We start from the raw sequence: 24,379 nt of genomic DNA on the forward strand, positions 1-24,379 counted from the left end.
ACGTTCTTTGGTTTATTATTTCATTTTTAATGGGACAATCTATCAATACGAAGGTGTTACTTAAATACATGATTCAGTCCTACGCAAAGAGCATAAAATAATTAAAAATATTGGACTATTTCGGGTTTAAAAAAACCGGTTCCGAGCCATGCCCAGTATATTCCATGTCACTAAAAACACGGCAAGCTTATTCGTGCCTTTTTGTGACGTAAATCCCAAAAAAAGAGTAAAACTAAATGCAGAAAACATTCGGTGTTGCTATAATATATTTTAAAATTTATAACTAAAAAGTATCACCTCGATTATTATCGATTTAAAAACAATTATCACAATACTTACCCCCTTAATCATAAAACTACGGGCCTGATTTAGTTAAATTATGTTTTATCCCTTTTTTACAAATACATAAGTCAAAATGACAGATAAGGACAAACGATAATTGAGGTCAGTAACACGATTAGTTTATAAACGAATATCACTGGATCAGATTAATCAATCCTATTTTCTAGCTAAATCAACAATCAAAGAAACATTCTAACTTAAAAAATATCGACTCGCCTGGAGGCTAAATTTTACATACAATATATTATGTATGCCCCTTGCGGACTCTGCCCCCCCCCCCGTCCCCCTAGGCCTCCAGCCCCCCTAGTTCACTGGCTGGCTATGGCCTTGCTATCATATCGTCGCTATACTTACTCAACCTCATATCTGCAACAATCATTTGATGGAAATGTCGCTTTTCTTTCATTCGGAATACGGGTGTTTTTGTCATCAAATGAGTCGAACTTAAACTATCCTGAGACATATTTCAAAATATTTAGATCAGTACGGTTTTTACTCACTATTATTTTTAGTCGCTTTTGGCGACATGTTTCGGATTCTTTGGGAATCCTTCCTCAGGCACGAGTGTCCGCGGCGGTTGTACGTCGTGCACTGCCCGAGTGAGTAAAAACCGTACTGATCTAAATACATCAAATGAGTGTTGCAGATACGAGGTTGAGTAAGTATAGCGGCGATATTAACAATGTTTTCGTTTCAGCTTGTTCAACCGATTCTCATAAAATTTGGTGAACAAGTTGGATTATAGATACAGCTCACATACTGAGCTGTAGACTGCGCGAACCCTCACGGCTACCTACGCCATTTTGAAAAAATTCCAAAAACTGAATGAATAATAAAAATCTATTTAATTATCCAACCTGTTAACCAAATTTTACTAGAATCGGTTGAACAATGCGACCTGTAGACATAATTTTTGCACAAGCTGAAACGAAAGGGAATGTAAACCGGTTATTATTTGTATGAAATTTCGGTTAATAACCGGTTTTACCATACGATTCAAAACCGGTTTACATTCCCCAGAGTTTTTTTTTTTATACATAACAGTGCCTGATAAGGGGTCATCCATTAATTACATCACACGTTTAGGGGAGGAGGGGGTCAAGAAAATGTGACATGACAAGGGGGATGGGGGAGTCACAAACTTTGTGACGTCACTTTAACTTATTTAAATAATTTTTATTCGCTGTACACTTAAATAACAAGTTTTTGGAAAGATAATCGTTTTTATTAGTTTAATTTACTTTCCTAATCAGTTTCGGGTTAAAAAATTACTAATATTTCTTTTGTCAAAAATATATTGATAAAATATTAATAATACTTAATTCGATTTGCCGATTTCGTTTAAAAATGTGACGTCACACCAGGGCAAACCCCTCCCGCCAAATGTGACCATGTGTGACAAGGAGGAGGGGGGAGGGGTCAAAAAACGTCGAAATTCGTGTGACGTAATTAATGTATGAACCCTTATGCTCAAATGATTGCTATTAGACTTTCTCCAGTCGCTAATTGTGACGTTTTCAAACAAAATGTACCACTTTGTCGCTTACCATAAGTACAAAATTTGTTTGTATCTTTATACGAATAACCTGTTAGAACGTTCTTATGGCAAGCGACAATGTAGTATCTTTTGCTTGAAAACGACACAAGTTATCCTATTTTAATATCACTCAGCAGCACATCAGATTTAATAACCTCCGAGCAAATAATGTTACCCTCCTCATCGACATCGCACATCGTAATTTCGACCGTATTCCCATCGCCTTTAACTTCATTTTTCATATCATCATTCTTAAGTGTGATTTCGAAGCAAGTTGGCGTCGTAGGTGTGGGTTTTGCCTTTTTTTCTAGATTGAATTCGAAGGTATTCGAGAGGGAATCTTTGGGGTCGCTGTAGCCGTCCACGATTTGTTTGGACACCTCAAAGATCTCGTAACGGGTAGTTGTTAGGCGGTACATACCGTCTTCGCTTATTTGGTATCTGTAAAAGAAATATACAGTTTTAGAACAGCTAGGCAGCAGCAATACGGAAAACCGGCCAAGTGCGAGTCGGACTCGCGCACTAAGGGTTCCGTACCATTACGGAATAAAACAGCAAAAAAATCACGTTTGTTGTATGGGAGCCCCATTTAAATATTTATATTATTCTGTTTTTAGTACCTATTTGTTGGCAACAGAAATACATCATCTGTGAAAATTTCAACTGTCACGGTTCATGAGATACAGCCTGGTGACAGACAGACAGGCAGACGGACAGACGGACAGCGGAGTCTTAGTAATAGGGTCCCGTTTTTGCCCTTTGGGTACGGAACCCTAAAAATCAGTTTTTTTGCAAAAAAATATTTTTTGGTTCAAGCTTATATCGCTGACTGTACTTTATTTCCCCAGGCAACTAATACTCATCGAGACAAATCTAACAAACCCAAACACAATTAGGTTGCGTTGTTTTATCACAGAATTCCTGTGGCCACCTCCTGTCTCCATCATCAGATCAGCTCGATGGTACCATAATATTGCATTGTCACCCGACTTACATATCTATGCAAATTTTCAGCTTCAATGGAAGTTGGGAAGTGGGTCAAATTTAACTTGCAAGATTTGACCCTTACAAACACAAACATACATAGGTACAGTCGCAGGCAAAAATATCGATACAGACAAATGGCTCAAAAATATGTAAACACGACTTTATTGTCTAAGGTGTAAGAGTGTACACATATTTTTGAAACTTTGGAAATGTATATATGGGGCATTTTCTATGAAAAGGGACCTTATTGTCGATGGCGCTTACGCCGCACGGCGTCGCGCGGCATTGTATTAATATCGGAGCATCGTTTATAATGGCGTAAGCGCCATCGACAATAAGGTCCCTTTTTATGTAAATGTTATAATTAGACTAACACTTAGTTTATAGGTTCCCTAGTTTAAGTATCACTAACAAAATATGGATTTTTTGAAAGTCTGAATTAAATAATTTTTATTTTATTTTTATTATTTATTTATAGAACATACCACATATTTTACAAATTTTCAGCTTCATTGGAAGTTGGGAAGTGGGTCAAATTTAACTTGCAAGATTTGACCCGTACATTCCGTACAAACATACATAGATACATAGGTACATTGCAAGTTAATAAAAAGCTTGGAAAAATGGAGTGGAGGTGGAAGTTTTACAAGTGGTATTTGTATCTATCTAGACACGCGGCAGCGTTATAACTAAAGCAAAATTCAAAAGAAGAGAACATACACGAACGATTTGGAGCCACTTTTGACCATACTTGTTGTAGCCACCGGGTAAAGTAGTGGTCATCCAAAATGGGTAAGGGAAATAATATGATCCCGAATGGGCACTTCCACAAAGATTGGCAAAGATTTGTGAAGACTTGGTTCAACCAACCCGCTAGGAGACACCGAAGAAAGCAAAACAGAATTAAGAAAGCTAAGGCCGTTGCACCAAGACCCGCGGCGGGGCCTCTGCGTCCTGTTGTGCGTTGCCCCACCGTTCGCTACCATTAAGTAACTCAAAATCTATAAAACATAAACATATGAAATTGAATTTAAAATTACACCTTTACCAAAGAGGATATAATAAGATAGAGCTGTACTGTCATATGTTGTAATAATATAGTCTGTAAGGTAGCCGTAATATGGGCCTTGTTGCCTGATTAAAATTATTAAAAAAAATAAAAAAAATAGTAAATTTTGTAACCACTGTAAATTCACTGCCATCTATCGACATACTTTGAAACTAAAAATGAAGATTTATAAAAATACGTTAAATGTATTTAAGGCCGTTCCGTCGGTTTGCCGCTGTCTCTGTCACATTTCGCAAGAAAGAACGGGAAAAATCATGCGCGCCAAGTGTCAATTTTGATCGAATTTTGTCGATTTTTATTTATTTTAAAAACGTTACCCTACAATATCAAAATTCGAAAGCTATGAAATTATTATTTAAGTTAAGATTGTTTTTTCTTCTTTTTTTATTTATAGTATCACATAATAAATAACCGAGTAAAGTTGGATTAAAAGTCCGAGTTAGAGGTTACTTTGGGAATTAATTGTATCGAGCGAAGTGTCATAATTCGTGTATCGGAAGCTATGATATTAAAGATAATATAGTCAAGAACTACATATATTTTTTCCACGTCTACGAATATCAACGCCTCTTAGAAAAACAGGATCATATAAGGAGATTTTTCGCCTTCTGGCTCAGGGAACCGCCTTAAATATGGATAAATGATTTTATTTTTATTTTTATATGATTTTGATCCATGATCTTTAACGGATATGCGTTAAAAATATAAATAACAAACGAAACCGTCAACGCCCTCTATACGAGAGTAGGCCAAAACTACTGGTGACATCTGATCGAGAATCAAATTTTGCGAGAATCAAAACTAAATGCGTGGTCAATCGACTCTCCCTAGAGAACAGCTTGCTATCTCTCTCGCACACGCGGCCCGCGCTATATCCCTCTCACTCACCTGAACCCACGATGTCCAAACGGCCACTGCATACCATATGCACCTTCACAACATGCTATCTCTCTCGCACACGCGGCCCGCACTACTTCCCTCTCACTCACCTGAACATGCTATGTCCGAACGGCCACTGCATATCAACTGCCGTCTTCTCGCACACGCGGCCTGCGCTATTTCCCTCCCACTCAGACACTAACCTAAGCGTACTCCAAACGGCCATTGCGCGCGTTCTTCGTATGCATCAACAAACCACTATACTTCCCTCTCTCTCGCACAGGCGGTAAATTCTATTTTCCTCTCACTCAGACACTTACCTGAACCTGCTATGCCCGAACGGCCACTGCACACCATGCACCTTCACAAGATGAACCGTCAATCGACTCCCTCTCGAGAACACCTTGCCGTCCTTCTCGCACATATGGCACGCGTATTTCTTCCTCTTCTTCTTTCCTCGTTCCTCGTCGGAAACGTCGCTGTCTCCTTTCTTGCGTTTCTTCTTTGTGTGCGTTTGTATGTGCTTGCGGAGATCGGATTTTGTTATGGCCCTGGAATTAAGTTAAAAATAATGAAATGTTGAATTTTACAAGTATTAATTTAAGGGGATCCCATGCCTTCGGACCTTCGATCTGAATGACGGTCTCGCGTACAAAAGGTTCCGTACTATTACTTAAAAAACGGCAAAAAAATCACGTTTGTTGTATGGGAGCCCCACTTAAATATTTATTTTATTCTGTTTTTAGTATTTGTTGTTACAGCGGCAACAGAAATACATCATCTGTGAAATTTTCAACTGTCTAGCTATCACGGTTCATGAGATACAGCCTGGTGACAGACGGACAGACAGACGGACAGTGGAGTCTTAGTATAATATAATCGGGTCCCGTTTTTACCCTTTGGCTACGGAACCCAAAAAAAGAAAGTTTATGCCGCTTACACGCGATTTTACGAGCATGAGAAGTAATAGTAGATTGTTAACCAAGGCATGAAACGCACCCATTTCTGCCGAGGTAGTTTGGCGCTCGAACGCAGTGAGAGCGCCAATAGTCCGAGACTGAAATGGTGCCTTTCACCCGAGTTAAACACTCTACTTTTCATTTCGATTACGAGGAAAGTAAAGTATATGCAAATGTACATAAAAAAAATACGGTTTAGTATAAACTTCAGTAGTATTTCTTGAGGGTACTTTCAATTAACAATTTAGGTAAAAATATCGTTATTTATGGAATTGGAAGTTAATTATCAGAATGGAAATCGTACAACAAAACCAAAATTTTAATTGATAATTGTAAAAAAAAAAGAAAACGTACTTAGAACGTACAGTGCTCTAGAGCAGAAACGTATCATTTTCTGCACACTTGAGAAATGGAAAATCAAAGCTATGTACCTATACATACTTGTGTGTGCAGTGCGGGCAGGCGTGCGCGCGGCAGTGGTCGGGCAGGTGCCTGTAGCGCACGTGCTGCGCCAGCGTGGCCAGCGTGGGCGCCGACATGTCGCACAGCGTGCACGCGTGTTGCGACACGTGCTGGCGAACGTGTTGCCGGAGTAGATACTCTGTGGCGTACGAGAAACTGCACACGTTACATGTGTATTCGCTTGAGGGGTGGACGTTCTGAAACAATATACATACAAATAAGTTTTTCTACTCGTCGACAATAATCTGTGTATCTTCATACGCAACACTACAACCTAACTCTTTTCAACGTTGGATAGTCTATGGCACTTTCGACTCGAGCATAAGAATGTTTTCGATACGGTTTAGTCAAGTATAAAAATTTGGAAATAGAACTCATACATTTCGATAAAATATTTCTTGTTTAAGGAGACTCGTTTCAATGCAAATTAGCCTACTTAAACACGCTGCTGCGTCGCATCTGCTTTGTGATAAGTTGGCCAACAAAAACATTTTTCTCAAAAATGGACGGCAAAGTCGACGTTGCCGGTTAAAAATTAAGTCGCGAAGTGCGTAGTTTATGGTCAGTCAAAAAATTAAAAAGTTAAAAACATTGCAGTCTCGATTTCGGGACTGCAATGTTGCATACAAATTCCATTATTTGTCGAGTTCCAAACTTTTTAAAAGTTTAAGTGGCCATATCAAATGAAGGCATAGGTCCATTAAACAGCCAAGCAGATGATCAGTACTTATTATTATTAGGTTGGTACTGCGACTATTTAGCTGTCTCAAATAGGTTGGCGTATTTTCGGCAGAAAAATACACTTCGTTTTTCAATTAAAATAAATAAAAAGGCGGCAAAGCAAATCTTATCAATTCAATTGTTTTTACTTTTTTCTGTGAAAATATATACGTAAGAACGTTGCTTCTGTAAAATATTTCTATTATATTTGTATTTATTGCGCCATTTTTGAGAAAAGCACTATATATGACTCGGCAGGGAGGCTACTTGCTGGCTTCGGATTCAATTAAACGGACTCCTAAAGTCGTCCGTTTAAAACGAATCCTCAGCCAGCAAGTAGCCACTTCCGAGCCTCGACAATAATGTACTATTATGTTGTAGTAGAAACAATTGCTTCATAAGTCAGAAACGCGCATGTGACAATAATAATATTAATAAATAAATATTGCTACATCCATAGACTACGAAAACTGCTTAGCGTTGCTTGTTAGTCTCTCTCTCTCTCTCTCTCTCGGTGGCCAAAATCAAGAAAAAACTGTCTAAAAATTGAATTTAGCTTGAGCAGGTACCAGGGCCTCATGAGTTACGAGGAGGTGTCGTAGACCAACCCGCCGCGCCGGGCGCGTACGAGTATGAAGGTATCGCGGGCTGCGGCAGCTCGCGTATCTTAGCTGTATACTTTTGGTTCGTTTACCTATATGATTCTACTAGTTGAAAGTATTATTATTTTTGTCTCGTAGAAAAAGTATTGTATACAATAGTGACATAATCAAGCTTTTCAAACACGGTACAAGCTTTATTATATTACGATTGTATAAAATACTATTTTAAATGGTGGAAAATAGCTAGGAACCGTATTACAGTAGTTTTTAGAGTTCCGTACCCAAAGGGTAAAAACGGGACCCTATTACTAAGACTCCGCTGTCCGTCTGTCTGTCTGTCACCAGGCTGTAGCTCATGAACCGTGATAGCTAGACAGTTGAAATTTTCACAGATGATGTATTTATGTTGCCGCTATAACAACACATACTAAAAACAGAATAATATAAATATTTAAATGGGGCTCCCATACAACAAACGTGATTTTTTTGCTGTTTTTTTCCGTAATGGTACGGAACCCTTCGTGCGCGAGTCCCACTCGCGCTTGGCCGGTTTTTTATTTTACGGCTGTTGTATAAATGTTGCTATGTATTTTTTATGTCACTTTAAATGTTGTATTGACTAGTTAATGTTTAGTAGTAGTAGTAGTAGTAGTAGTAGTAGTAGTAGTAGTAGTAGTAGTAGCAGTAGTAGTAGTAGTAGTAGTAGTAGTAGTAGTAGTAGCAGTAGTAGTAGTAGTAGTAGCAGTAGTAATCACTTTATTGTACACAACACAGGTTTAGGTTTAGTGATGAGTTGATGACGGACCTGCCTCGTGCGATGGTCTATGATCTTCCTGTTGGTCGCGAAGTGCCGCCCGCAGTGGTAGCAGGCTATTAGGCGCTCGCCTGTAAGGATAGTGTTTCAATATTATAAATGCGAAAGTCTTTCTGTCTGTGTGTTCCCTCTTCACGCTTAAACCGCTGAATCGATTTAGATGAAATTTGGCATAGAGATAGGTTGAGTCCCTGAGAAGGACATAGGATAATTTTTATCCCAAAAATCATCCCTTAAAAAAGTAAAAAGCGGGGTGGAATTGAGATAATTAATGAATGCCTGCTAATCTGTGTGCATAATATGCTCAAATTGAATAATTGCTATGTGAATTTTTCCAGGCGCTATACTTACTTTAGCTGCTGTTACTAAGTCCACGCAGACGAAGTCGCGGGCAAAAGCTAGTACTTAGATAATTTTAGTATACCTAAATATAAAGATTAAGCCGCTTTCATACGATCGAAATAGGGAATATTACGCGAAACTCTGCGTAGGGGGAGCCAGGGCGTCTATTGTGAAACAAGAAAATTTCTTTATCTAACATCTCTGTCACTCTTGCATATTCGAGCGATAAAGAGGCAGATAGCGATAGGATTCGCGTTTCCCGGTGGGTCCTCTGTAAGCAAACCGCTTTGATGCATCAGTGTCATCAATCCTAGGATTCACTTCGAGACATCAAGCGGAGTGAAGACCTTTTAGCACAATTCTGTTCGTCTAAATGAATCAATTTGGAATGAATGTTTTGTTATTTTTGTGCTAATAAATATTTCTTATTGTTATTCTTATATTTTATTATCTCTGAAAACTTGTCAAAAACCTGTTAAAGGTACAGTATGTATAAGTTACTCTATGGTTTACTAAAAAGGCTAGTCCTGCACTCTGGTGGCAGAACATTGCAGTAATATTCCCTATTACGGTCTCATTTTAAAACATGTTTAAATTACATTAAACTTGACATGAAAATTAATGTAACATTTATATTCCTGTTTTGCCCTATGGTTGGCTGGTAGAGAAAGCCTAGTGGCATTAAGTCCGCCTGTTGTACTCATTTTAATGTGCAATAAAGTTTAAGATAAATAAATATATGTCCGGTACTAGTTTTCGTTTCTAAAAATGTAATACAAAGAAAATGTGCTATTTTCAACCAAAAGAGTACTTATTGTCGCTTGTCAGTAAGGCGCTATTTCCATATAGAAATCAACCTTATCAACAATAGGGAATGCAAACCGGTTTTTATTTGTATGAAATTACGGTTAATAACCGGTTATTAACCGGTTTTTATATACAATTAAAACCGGTTTGCATTCCCTAATGAAGTTACGGTTAATAACCGGTTATTAACCGGTTTTTTCTTCATACAATTAAAAACCGGTTTGCATTCCCTAATCAACAAGCGACAATGTGGTACATTTTGGTTGAAAATGTCACAAATAGAGCGAGTACGTAAGGCCCATTTTACCTGTGTGTGCGCGCACGTGCGCGGCGAGCAGCGCGGCGCGCGGGAAGCTCGCGCCGCAGCCCGCCCACGAGCACGCGTGCCGCCCCGAGTAGTGTGTGTGGAGCGCCACATGGTTCAGAAATGCCTGTGGAAATTCCGCTATAAAATAAAACTATGAAAACGGATTATATCGTGTATATTGAATTTATAATACATCCCGACGTTTCGAACTCTTTACAGCGTTCGTGGTCAACGGGTGACTCAGGAAAACTTACAAAGTGCAAAAATACCCACATACTAAAATAATGAACAATCATAGACTACAAACTTTAAGGCTGGTTGTACATGCAAAATCGGTTCATAAGGCTAGTTATACACTATAATTATTTTTCAAGTAAAGATATATATATATATATATATATACGCGATAAAAAAAAAACCGCTATATTTTATTTATTTTATTTAAAAAAAATATACCTATATATTCTAATTATTATTCTAGTCTATATTATTTTGAATCTGACATATTAATTATTATTATTGTATTCATTATTTAAATTTATTGGATTTTGATTTTATTGTTAAGTTTTGTTTTTATTTTTAATGTATTTACTAACACATAGCCATAACGATGGTACTAACAATATTGTATGGAATTTTGAATGTTCTGAAATAAAGTTTTTTTTTTTTTTATAAAAAAATGGCATGGAATCGGTACGGAAAGAAGACTTATTTTATTTTATTAGGTAAGCAGTGTAAGCACAAAGTATCCACAATAGGGTCTCTATTGTTTCCCATAAAGTTTTAAGTCATAATGTATTGTTTGTCCGCATATTCGTTAGTCATAATTTGGTTTTTCTCAGAAACGCGTAACTTTTCAGGATTGCCATCCACACCCGACCCACAGACAGCAAAAAACCTCCTACAACAACGGCAGCTTATTCCTTATGCTCCTTAAGCAAGCCAGCTTCAGCGTGGCTTGGCCGTTGAAGCCGATGCCAAGCAGGCAGGCGTGGTAGGCGTTAGTATATAAGACGAGAAGTTAAATACATGACAATAACGCATTTTAAAGACTTCAAAACTAGTGGCTCTGTGAGCTGTAGACCTCGCCAACCCCCATGGTTGCGCCATTTTTAAAATTTCTAAAAACTGATTTAACCATAAATTTATATGTAAATATCGAACAGCTCACCAAATTTCACGAAATTCGGTTAAGAAATGCGACCTGTAGAGAACATATCCGGACATACGTAAGAATTTTTCCCCAACTGAAATGGAGACAGCAGTCTGAATTTGATTTTTTATAAACCTCACCTGCATAGACTTAAACTTGTCCCCACACCCGACCCACAGACAGCAAAAATCCTCCTTCAACAACGGCAGCTTGTTTCTCAAGCTGGAATCCTTCTTGCAGCAAGTCAGCTTCAGCGTGGCTTGGGCATTGAAGCCAATGCCAAGCAGGCGGGCGTGGTAGGCGTGGTAGTTCATGTGGCGGCACATCTCGTCGAAGTCGGAATTGTTGTGTTTACAGGAATCCCATAGGCAGGAGTAAGTTACTGAAATTTTAAAAGCAGTTTGTACACAGAAAAAACCGGCCCGGTGCGAGTCGGACTCGCGCATGAAGGGTTCCGTACCATTACGCAAAAAACGGCAAAAAAATTACGTTTGTTGTATGGGAGCCCCACTTGAATATTTATTTTATTATGTTTTTAGTATTTGTTGTTATAGCGGCAACATAAATACATCATCTGTGAAAATTTCAACTGTCTAGCTATCACGGTTCATGAAATACAGCTTGGTGACAGACGGACGGACAGCGGAGTCTTAGTAATAGGGTCCCGTTTTTACCCTTTGGGTACGGAACCCTAAAAATAGGCACTGCATTATGAAGCGTTTACAAAGAGTGCGATGTCACCACAGATAGGTGAAATTTTACTTGTAAAATGCTACACTAAATAGCACTAGCACTACTAAAGCAATATGCTGCATCATTTTATGTGATAGCTTAATTATTATTATTATTATTTAGCTTTGTCCCACATTAGTGGTCCCCAAGGGTATAAGCCTCCTCCATCTGTCTCCACCTCTCTTTGTCGGTGGCAACATCCATCCATTTTTTTCCCGCAGCCTGTACAATGTCATCTGCCCATCTTTTTCTTTGCCTTCCCGCTCTTCTCTTTCCAGCTGGGCCTGGCCATTTTGTTACAAGATTTGTCCACCTTTGATCCTGATATCTTGCTACATGACCTGCCCACCTCCACTTTTGTTTCAGACTAAACTGCAGGGCATCTGTTATCTTTGTTCTCTTGCGGATGTCTATATTTCTTGTTTTTTGTATTCTTCTTAAATTTAAAATACTTCTTTCCATTGCATGCTGGCAAGATAGAATTTTGTTCTTCGCTCTTTCCGTGTAAACCCATGTTTGGCATGCATATGTCAAGCTAGGAAGAATGCAGGAGTCCATTATGATCTTTTTCATGTTAAGATTGTAATTGCCTTTGAGAATTTCTTTTTGTGCCCAATATTTCTTCCAGGTTGTGTTTATTCTTCTATCAACTTCATTTTCATTACTGGTTGTTGCGAAAGATACTAATTTTCCCAGATATACATAGCTTAATATTCATTTCTAAAACATAGTTATTGTAGATGCGCGCGAGTCGCCGGGCGAGTCGGGCTTTGGCCCGCAGTACACGCCGCGCCCTCGACCAGTGAAGGCGTGTCGTGTCTCCGTGAAGACGGTCCTCGTAAATTGGACCGAAACATGTCGAGCTATTCGACTTAATAATATGTGAGTGACCCGGTTTAAAATAATCTAATATGTTATTTTAGATGTTTTAAATTTATATGAGTCAAACAGAAAAAATGGTCACACTCCCATAATAAATTGGGTTGGCGAGAACCGGGAATTCCCGGTTCTCGCCATACAAACTCAGTACCGGGAGCAAACCCTAGTCAGCACTCAGCAGTAGGCACTCCACAGCATGTAGACATATGTGTTGTCTTATTTAAGCTCCTGACACCCTGGTTATAGTCTTTTATACATATTCAACGGTTTAAATAATTTAAATTATTGTAAATAGTGGTTCCAATGTAATAAATAATATAAACACTTGCTACGGGGTCTCAGGAGGATACTCATTCTGGTACTTGATGTAAGTTGGTAACAATCAATTACAAAAATGCTTTAATACTTTTTCTAAAATGTGTCTAGACAAATATTGAAATGACATACTTTTACCGTCCTCCTCAGTAACTTGCAAGTCTGAAATGTGGTTGCGGCAATGGTCTTGGAACTCTCGGTAGTCCTCAGTGGCAAGATTGCATGACAACCATCCACATTCCATGCGCACATCTTTTCTTAGTTTTTGTAATTTCTGAAAGAATATAAGGAAATTAAGGCCCTTTTATTTGCAACTGCTAACTCAACTGCTTTTGACAACTATCTTAGGTTTGTGTAGGTTGAAAATATTTGCCTTGTATATTAAAACGAACCATCCCTGTTACGTGAGCATGATACTTATAATATAAATATATAAAACTAGCGACCCGCCCCGGCTTCGCACGGGTGCAATGCTGATGTATTATACATATAAACCTTCCTCTTGAATCACTCTATTAAAAAAGCCGCATCAAAATCCGTTGCGTAGTTTTAAAGATCTAAGCATACATAGGGACAGACATCCATCCAGACAGCAGGAAGTGACTTTATTTTATCGATAAAAATATGATCATACCACAGCCTTAGGTTCCACTGAAGATTCCCCTACGCCGTTCGGCACAGTCGCGTAGTCCTCAGCGGCGGACAGCATGAACTTCTTCCGAACGGCATTGTTCTGGATAATAAACTGAATATCATTCTTATTCTGCTGCGACAACTTTTTCGGCTCTTCGCTGTTCTGTTTCTCAACCCAATCCTTGCAGAAATTGTACCGCACGTCTGTGATGGAGTCGTCGGCAGCTTTGCTGACTTGATCGTTCTGCCCGCTCATTTTTGTAGTGTTAAAATAAGACACTTCATAAAAGATGAAGTTTAAAGGACGTGTGTAGCTTTTTTATTTATCTTTCCGTATTTGGAACTGGGTAGACCAGTATGTACTTCATCTGTGATGGGAAATACTGAGCTTATCTAAGGAGAATACAATAAATAGTATACAAAATGTTTATATTTTCTCATCTCAATCAAGTAAACATGGAAGTCATGGAACAACGTAAATAAAATAATGATACTGTCAATGTCACTGTCAACTGTCACTATTCATTGTGAAGTACATGCGCCGTGTGCAATAAAAATATAGTCGGTCAAACCTAATTGTCAGTAAATAAGAACAGAAAAACTACTCATCCTTTTCTTTTGAGTGCTAGTACTAGTGTAAGACAGAGATTAATATGATTGTCTCTGTCTATGTTTGAAACATGAAGCTACATTTAACTCTACATCCGTGGTATGAAATGATGCAGTCCTTTGACAAATAAAATGTACAATTTAATCAGATTGTGCAAAAAATCGTCCTGTCTGGACTGTTATTAATTGTACATAAGCCCTTGAACATAAGTTAAAAGTCAAGCGACTCGAATCTGTGAAGGTAATTTTATGTGTTAAGCCCGCGCTTCGATTCGCGCACGAGTGTGGAGGACCCTTTAGAGCTACATTTTCCGTGTGCAACGTGTGCAATCACTTGGTCATTCGATCAACCAATCGGTAATGGTGGTATTCCACCTGTCGAATTTCTTTGTCCAATGTATACAAAGAAGGGCCAAAAAGCATTCCCAGTAATGAGGGCTATCGTTTTTTTGCTCACCAGTTGGCGCCTCTGTTGATGGTGGTCCAAAAGACTATAGAACAGCTGTCAGTCATTGAAGTGACAAATGACATTTGACATTTCGAACTATGGAAAAGACCACCATCTACACTAGCGCCCCTAGCGGCGAATTCATACGCGATAGCCCTCATTACAGGCCGATATCGCTGCTCAGTGTATTTTCAAAAATTTTAGAAAAATTAGTCAACAATCGATTAGTCAAGTACCTTGAGAGCTACAACCTCTTATCGAATCGACAGTTCGGTTTTAGGAGGAATAAATCCACGGAAGATAACACCTCAACTCTCGTCAACCTAATTTCATCTTATTTAGATAGAAATCTTAAATGTATTGGCGTCTTCTTGGATTTGGCTAAAGCCTTTGATACCGTGTCTATACCGATTTTGCAGCGTAAGCTTCAAAATCTGGGGATACACGGTGTCCCACTGTCGTGGTTCGCAAGTTACTTGACAGATAGAAGACAATTTGTTAAAGTAGGTTCCTATAATAGTTCTATGGGAAATATTAATTTCGGCGTTCCACAAGGCAGTATTCTTGGTCCCACCCTTTTCACGATTTACATAAATAATGTCCTAAACCTAAAAATACCTAATTCCGAAATTCTCTGTTACGCAGATGATACCGTTATACTTTTTAATGACACAAGCTGGGAAGAAACAGTCGCTGCCGCAGAAAGGGGCATGAAAATTGCATCGGACTGGTTCCGCTCCAACCTTCTAACCCTGAACTGCAACAAAACTAAATTCCTTTGTTTCTATAAAACCACCTTGTCAAAACCATCTTTTTCTCCCATTATAAAAATCCATTCATGCACAGACTACCCTACTTCTAACTCCTGTAACTGTGATTCAATACAAAATACTGATGAAATAAAATATCTTGGTATTTTAGTAGATGAAAAACTGAATTTCAAAAACCATATTCACAAACTCTCCGCTAGAATAAGGAAATCCATTTTTATTTTCAAAAAGCTCCGAAACACTGCCGATGATTCCGTACTTAAATTAGTTTACACCGCGCTCTGTCAGTCTGTGATTAGCTACTGCATCACAGTTTGGGGAAGTGCGGCTAAGACCTCTATGCTGGAAATTGAAAGGGTTCAACGCTCTGTTTTAAAAGTGATGCTTAAAAAACCCTATCGATTTCCATCCATAGATCTCTATGCCGAAGCAAAGGTCTTGACCGTACGTCAGTTATTTTTAATGAAAATCTCTTTACACACACATACATTCTCAAAATTGTTGCCTTGCTATAATCAAAAAACGCACCTTTAACTTACCAATTCCAGAAGTCCGTTCCGCCTTTGGGAAACGTTTCGGGGAAAGAATCCGAGTGACCACTTACAACGCTTTGCTTAAGAGCCCTTATTCCCTGGAGCGTTCATCGATTTCACGAAATAACACTCAATAGATGGCGTTGACGCGCGGTACGCGAGCGCCGGCAACTATAACGCGTTTTGAACGCAGAGAAGAATAATCTTGATCTTTGTCGATTTCAATAGCAAGTCACATTATTTTTATTGTTATAGCCACCCTTTTATTCTATTTTATATGCATGGTAGTAGTAATTTCAGTTTATTATGTTAAGAACATATACATACTTGTACCCAGAGATGACCAGGGTGCCTAGCCAAGATGCCAACCGTTTAGGTACTTAAATATAGTTTACATTAAAACCAAATCTGCAGCTGGCCTCTGAAATGGGTAATAGAAACGCGATCCGTATGTCTTTCATTTTCCAAATGACCAGGGTGCCTAGCCAAGATGCCAACCGTTTATGCTCCGTAGCAAACGAAGCGTAACTGTCTCTGTCGCACTAATATTGAAGAGTGTTAGAGAGAGATTACGCTATTGTTCGATTCGGAACGAACGACTGGAATCTTGGCTAGGCACTCGGGTTTAGTACCTACAGTTTACGTTAAAACCACTTAAAACCAAATCTGTAGCTGGCCACTGAAATGGGTAATAGAAACGCGTTCCGCATGTGTTTTGCTTTCCAGATAATCAGAGTACCTAGCCAAGATGCCAGTCGTTCGTTCCGTAGCGAACGATAGGGTAATTTCTCTCTATCACTCTTCCATATTAGTGCGACAGAGACGGTTGCGATTCATTCGCTACGGAGCGTAAACGGTTGGCATCTTGGCTAGGCACCCTGGTCATCTGCAAAACGAAACACATACGGAACGCGTTTCTATTACCCATTACAGTGGCCAGCTATAGATTTGGTTTTAACGTAAACTATAATAGGTACCTAAACCTGGGTGCCTAGCCAAGATGCCAGCCGTTCGTTCCGCAGCGAACGATAGGGTAATCTCTCTCTATCACTCTTCCATATTAGTGCGACAGAGACGGTTGCGTTTCGTTCGCTACGGAGCGTAAACAGTTGGCATCTTGGCTAGGCACCCTGGTCATCTGCAAAGCGAAACACATACGGAACGCGTTTCTATTACCCATTACAGTGGCCAGCTATAGATTTGGTTTTAATGTAAACTATAGGTACCTTAACCTGGGTGCCTAGCCAAGATGCCAGTCGTTGGTTCCGCAGCGAACGATAGGGTAATCGCTCTCTATCACTCTTCCATATTAGTGCGACAGAGACGGTTGCGTTTCGTTCGCTACGGAGCGTTAACAGTTGGCATCTTGGCTAGGCACCCTGGTCATCTGCAAAGCGAAACACATACGGAACGCGTTTCTATTACCCATTACAGTGGCCAGCTATAGATTTGGTTTTAATGTAAACTATAGGTACCTTAACCTGGGTGCCTAGCAGCGGCGGCTGGTGATTCTATATTATGGGTGTTCACTATCACAGTAAAAAACTACACATTGAATTAACCGACACAAAATACGGTCATTGAACTCTCTTATAGAATTTCGCTATTACGAATATCTTGACGACCGATAGACGCTAACTGCAGTTCATTTTACAAATGGATTCTAGGTTGTGAATGTTGTTTTCAAATTTTATGGAAATATGTGCTAAATTGTTAACACATCGGTTTCGGTCCAAGCAAACTCACCGCACAGCCGTCGCCCGGCCCGCCCGCGCCCGCTCCAAACAAGACATATACTTAGGTACATACATGTACTTAGGTAGGTAACACGATAAACTAAAACACCTAGTTACTTTTATCACAGCGACATAACACAACCACGGTGTTTTTTCATATTGATCTTATTTAATGACATATAAGTTTTTGTTTTTGACGAACATTGTTACGAAAGTTCAAGGTTTTCCTTTTATATTGAACTCGAGTCGATTATGTAAACTTTTTTCACATTCTCCCGTTAAATTCATTCATTTTTAACACCTCACAACAAACAAATTATGTGCACTTACTGCTTAAACTCTTGGTTAATTATTTATAATAAAAAAATGCCAAAATTCCATTCACGCGCGTACTTTAAAATTGACTACTAACTAAGGTCTGTTTACAAACAAGTGACAATATGGCGCACACAATGCGCGCGCATTCGACGAGAGGGCGCAAGGTCAAACGGGCTACGGAGCGCCGCTCCAATTTTACCTCTTTCTTCATAGAAAATCTTCTGTTTCACGTGCGGAACTGTAGCGAAACTTCTCTTTCGCTCTCATTGAATTTCCTATTGATTTTATGTACTAAATCTTTTTCATAGGAGCGCAATCCAAAGCGCTCCGCTTCGCGCGTTACCTATGATTCCTATGAAATTATAGGAGTAGGCCGAGTAGTATAGGCCGTCTATAAACTTATAATGAATAAAGGTAATTATTTAATTGGTATTGACTTTTGTACGATAGATCTTAAAGAGTAATATATTAATTAGGCACTATAATTTTATGGGAGTGCACTGCACAAGCGCTCCTTAGAGGAAGCCGCGCCTGGTGCCTAGCCAAGATGCCAGTCGTTGGTTCCGCAGCGAACGATAGGGTAATCGCTCTCTATCACTCTTCCATATTAGTGCGACAGAGACGGTTGCGTTTCGTTCGCTACGGAGCGTAAACAGTTGGCATCTTGGCTAGGCAACCTGGTCATCTGCAAAGCGAAACACATACGGAACGCGATTCTACTACCCATTCAGAGGCCAGCTACAGATTTGGTTTTAATGTAGACTATAGGTACCTAAACGGTTGGCATTTTGGCTAGGCACCCTGGTCATCTGGAAAGCGAAAGACATAAGGAACGCGTTTCTACTACCCATTTTAGAGGCCAGCTACAGATTTGGTTTTAATGTAAATTATATTATAGATACCTAAACGGTTGGGATCTTGGCTAGGCACCTTGGTCATCTGGAAAGGGAAAAACATACGGAACCCGTTTCTACTACCCATCCAGAGGCCAGCTTCAGATTTGGTTTTAATGTAAACTATAGGTACCTAAACGTTTGGCATCTTGGCTAGACACCCTGAACAGACCCGATCAACTAGGCGAAAAAATTTAATATTTGTGCTATAAAATGTACCTATGATTACATTGATCACCTAAGGATCAAGATTTTCTAATCGCAGTATACACCACTTCTCGGAACTAGCTCGTTGATTACGAACGAAACAAACGCCTGACGATCGAGCACAGGTCCGTCCCCTAAGCGCGCCCGGCGGAGACTGAGCGCGCAGTGTCGGTGCAGCGTGATTTATACGTCTTTTAAAAATATTTAAATTTACGGTAAAATAGGTCCTATAGTTATGATTATTTTTTTATGGGTTCACATAAAGTTAGAGTTTGCTATTATATTATTTTGAGGGCAAAATATAAGTACAATTTGCGATAAAAAAATATAATGCGACCCTGTTTTCACCGAAAAAATGAAGAAAACTCGGAAGGTATTTTATCATTTTTTTTAAATGAATCTTTGATTTTCAATCATTTTAGCCCCTCGTACAAGATATGGTGAATTGAATTGTAATCATTCATGTACCAAATGATTCTTGTTTACTGCAAAATTGGCAACCGAAACGACACCTTTCACTGCAAATTTTGAAAAATACTTCCAGAAAAACTCATTTATTTTAGGTTTAAAAAGAGAAAATGCAAACTTTAATTATTTCAGCCGCTAGTTTAGGAAATGATTATTTCAGAACGTTAACAGTTTTTGAATAAATACTAATAGTTACGTCGTAATGTTGAATGAAAAAGGAAGCATTTTGCAAAATACGCTCGTTTGTAGGAATAAGGCCTCTTAAACATTGTAACCTTAAAGACTGCACCATTGTAGAAGCTAAGATACTCTTATTTAAATTTTTACATTCACTTTCTTATGCCGAGACAGAACATATTATAACTAAAATATTTTAGTTTAGTTTTCAATATTGTATAATTTTTTTTTTTTCTTTTTTCGTACTTTCAAGTACTTCATTTAAGTTTGTTTTTCTACTTTGTTGTGTAATACTCTATGTTTTAACTATTAATAATTTTAATTGTACCTGGTTTCCCCGCGATACAGGCGTAGCCTAGTGCGGAGACCCCTGACATTCTCTGTTATATATTTCATTGATAATAAATTTATTCTTATTCTTTATGTCATTGCGTCTCACACTCTCATTAACATCTCATTAAGCAAAATGTGAAACAAAATACACATTGGACCAAGACATTGGATTGATGGAATACCTAAGGGAGAAACTATTGGTCAAACAAAAGAGAATCATTTGTTGTTGTTTCTTTTTCACAATAGCTGCATCATGGAAAAACTTCATTAAAAAATAAATTATTAACTTGAAAAAATAACGAATACTAAACTAACTATAGTCGGTCAAACAAGTTTGTCAGTAGAAAAAGGCGCGAAATTCAAATTTTCCATGGGGCGAAAACCCTTCGCACCTACATTTTTTAAATTTGCCGCTTTTTTCTACTGACGTAAATAACTTGACAGACTATATAAGATATAATTTATTAAAAAATTACTAACTTCCGGAAAAACTTCTGGTCACACCACTTTTTCTCTGTCAAGTTAATTAAAAAAACTTGTGAATGTGAAGAAACGAGCTAGGCTAGCGCGGGTGCGTGCGGTGTGGTGTATTTACGAGACGGAGTGGCAAGTCCCCACGTTGCCACAAACTTCTCTTATCGTTAATTAGTCGGTCATATATAGTTCGACTTGTTATTCGCAATACGCATATCGCGGGTGACGGTCGACGGGTCATTTCTGTCCCGAGCTGATGCTATCAACTGCATCGCAAGAAGAACAATTACTTAACAAGTCAGACAACCTTGTTTTGCCATTAACCACAAGAATGCCGAACATCAAAGTGTTTAGCGGGAGCTCCCACCCGGATTTGGCGCAGAAGATCGTCGATCGACTGGGAATCGACCTGGGAAAAGTGGTAACCAAGAAATTTAGCAACATGGAAACATGTGTGGAGATCGGAGAGTCGGTGCGAGGCGAGGATGTTTATATCGTGCAGAGCGGCAGCGGAGAGATCAATGACAATCTAATGGAACTCCTAATTATGATCAATGCGTGCAAAATAGCTTCGGCGTCGCGCGTAACTGCCGTCATCCCGTGCTTCCCGTACGCGCGACAGGACAAGAAAGACAAAAGCCGAGCGCCGATCACTGCCAAGCTTGTCGCTAACATCCTGTCCGTGTCCGGCGCCGACCACATAATCACCATGGACCTTCACGCGTCTCAAATCCAGGGATTCTTTGACATACCTGTAGATAACCTCTTTGCTGAGCCCGCTGTTTTGAAATGGATAAAAGAAAACATTCCCGACTGGAAGACCAGTATTGTGGTTTCGCCTGATGCTGGTGGTGCTAAGAGGGTCACTTCGATTGCTGATCGCCTCAATGTTGAGTTCGCTTTGATCCACAAAGAGAGGAAGAAGGCTAATGAAGTGGCTTCCATGGTGCTTGTTGGTGACGTTAAGGACCGCACAGCGATCCTGGTCGACGACATGGCTGACACTTGTGGAACTGTCTGCCACGCTGCCGAGAAGCTGATAGAAGCGGGTGCTATCAAAGTTTATGCGATACTTACACACGGTATCTTCTCAGGCCCTGCTATTTCGAGGATCAACAATGCCTGTTTAGAAGCCGTGGTTGTCACGAACACCATCCCTCAGGACCGACATATGCAGGACTGTCCGAAGATCCAGTGCATCGATGTGTCCATGATGTTAGCGGAGGCAGTCCGGCGTACGCACAACGGGGAATCAGTGTCATACCTATTCTCAAATGTTCCATACTAGATTAATTTGATTTTGTTTTAGTTTTAAGGACCTCTAACATGATTTGAAATATTATATGTAATGCTTACATACGTATACATATTGTTTATCTCGTGATAGTTAACCATTTGATATCCTTAGTTGGCAGCATGTTTTCATGTTTTGGATACAGATGATGTAAGATTTGTTTTTATACTAAATGAAATGTTTCTGTAATATGGAGATGTGCGGTTGTCTTGCTAACTGTGGAGGTCAAAGGTCAATGTTTGAGGTCATTTAGTGTTTAGCTATAATCTCACTAAGTTTAAATAAGACCTTCCAGTTTTGTAACTCTGGTATACTGTTTATTGTGACATAGCTCAGTGATTTGTTTATATTCATTTAAAATGTGTTTTTATTAAATTTGTTATGCATTTAAAAACATCTGCAAAGTTGAACTTTGTGATTTTCGCTTAAACTTAAAGATCAAACATGGTAATAACTATTTTTTTATTAGGTATACATCATTAAACGCCATTTATTTTGCTTAGCCATCATAGGTTTCAGATATCACTTAGAGAAGCCTATACCTGCATTTAAATTAATAAAAGTATTCAACGTAACATTCATTGATTTTATATTGGATAGTTAATGTTTAAAGACAATTTAGTTTAAAATAGTGTAGTTTTAATATATTTTGATAAGCTGTTTCATACAATTTTTCAGGTTTTTTTTATATTTATCTTATTTTTCGTCTAAAACTTTGTTTAAGATATTTCAGTCAAAATGTAATAAATTGGCCTTAAATTTGTGATTTAGTTTCCTTCATAAATGGGGAAATTTTCTTTTAAAATTGGATGTATATTCTTGTTATTTGAGAGTTCAGAAGCATAAAGTGGTATAACTAATTTAATCGGCTTTGAAATGGCGATAAATGTGTAGTTGGTATTAAATTGTGATGAGATTTTCTAAATTTATAGGATATGAATGTATATTTGAACTATATAACATCAAATCACTAAGTAATTTTAAGCAATAAAATAAAAATACTTTATTAAAGTCTGCGTTTTATTGTTGTCATGGAGATAGAAGACTTATCAAACAATGTTTACGTATTGATGTAACAAAATTATAACTTTCGAAGATGTTAACATAAACAGACGTACTTAAATACGTAAATAACTACTCATTGTATACCTAGAATTTGACATCATAAAACAAATTTAAGCTCATTTGAACCTAACTAGGTATAAGAAAATTAAGTTAAATGACTTACTTAATTTGAAAGTGAAACAAGAAAAGAAGCTACAATAATACCTACATAGATGTTTACGATGGATGCTAAGCGCCATCTCCGTAAGACGCGCCCGAAGCCTTCGTACACCTACACCTACAATTCAGCCGGCCAGCTCCATTGCGTACCATGCTATCGCATCTTCCAAACCAAGCTTGGCTTCGCAAGCCACATTAGAGCGTTCCATGTTTCCCATTAAAAACGGTTGGAATCGCCGTCGTCGGACACGGCGAGGAGGACATTATTATTAGATGTTTACGGCTGATATGATGTTAAATAAACGGGGTGTATTGTGTGGTCCAGGGATCAAATATTAAGGAACAGTTCCTTATTATTTGATCTAGTAATACATAATACCTATCTAATTAACTTTTTGACTACTGTACAATACAATGCCCAAATTTTCCTCCGTCCCGCCAGTGATCTATTAAGAGCCAACAGGAGCCGAGACCAAACTCAATTTTGAGATTTGAAAGAGAATATCGTCGTCGCGCTGACGGGGGCGGTACCGCGTACCGAGGGACTATCCCAGTGTGTGTGGTGCACACACACCGACGCGCACGTTATTTGCGCTCCTCGCCGGCCTCACGCCGCTCGCGTTTTTAGTAACTAAATTCAATATCCTTCTCCAACCTGCAATCTAATTAACATTTCGAGTTACAGAATAGTAAAAAAACATAACATAACATGGACATACAAGAAAACATTGTTGTATAAAAACATACAAGATAACGGCTGTTAAATTAATCCAATTAAATATTTTTAAATATGATAAACAAAAATATTAAATTATAGTCGTGAGTATTTTAAAAGTAAAACTCCCTTATACCTTGATTTTAAACAAAGTATTTTACTTATAACTTACTTGGTTCGTATGAACATAGAGTAACTTATACTAGAGCGGTACTGTCATAGTAAATTTTGTAACCACAGTAAATTCACTGCCATCTGTCGACACACTTTAAAACTAAAAATAAATATTTATAAAAATACGATAAAATGTATTTAAATATGGATAAATGATTTTTTTATTTGCATTAATTATTTTTATATGATTTTGACCCATGTTCTTTCACTGGTATGCGTTAAAATTATAAATAACAAACGAAACAGTCAACGCCCTCTATACGAGTGTAGGCCAAAACTAGTGGCGCCATCTGATCGAGAATCAAATTTTCGTGATTTTCGAGGCACGTTTTTTCCTTAGACTGTATCCATCTATTACGGAGTTATATCTATCTTTGGTATGAATTAGTGACATACCTAATTAAAAAAGAAAGCTATAACTCCCGCGGGAACAATATAGGCCTTTTCCCTTCAGTACACCTGCATGA

General features: G+C 38.5%; 2 protein-coding genes across 2 annotated transcripts; one reads left to right on the top strand and one right to left on the bottom strand.

The window, feature by feature from the left end:
• Positions 1-661: 661 nt before the first annotated feature.
• Positions 662-13,989, bottom strand: LOC134748944 (histone H4 transcription factor). The gene is made up of 8 exons (XM_063683812.1): positions 13,541-13,989; positions 13,039-13,180; positions 11,121-11,362; positions 9,828-9,951; positions 8,363-8,442; positions 6,215-6,432; positions 5,135-5,365; positions 662-2,320 (listed from the first exon to the last, which is right to left on the bottom strand). Exons 1-8 carry the CDS (start codon positions 13,793-13,795, stop codon positions 1,990-1,992), a joined length of 1,623 nt encoding a protein of 540 aa, XP_063539882.1. The 5' UTR covers positions 13,796-13,989; the 3' UTR covers positions 662-1,989.
• A 6,573-nt stretch (positions 13,990-20,562) lies between these two features.
• LOC134748963 (ribose-phosphate pyrophosphokinase 2) lies at positions 20,563-22,810 on the top strand. The gene has a single exon (XM_063683829.1). The coding sequence runs from the start codon at positions 20,762-20,764 to the stop codon at positions 21,791-21,793; it is 1,032 nt and encodes a 343-aa protein (XP_063539899.1). The 5' UTR covers positions 20,563-20,761; the 3' UTR covers positions 21,794-22,810.
• Positions 22,811-24,379: the final 1,569 nt, after the last annotated feature.

The sequence above is a fragment of the Cydia strobilella genome, chromosome 17 (assembly GCF_947568885.1).
Source record: "Cydia strobilella chromosome 17, ilCydStro3.1, whole genome shotgun sequence".
Lineage (NCBI taxonomy): Eukaryota > Metazoa > Arthropoda > Insecta > Lepidoptera > Tortricidae > Cydia > Cydia strobilella.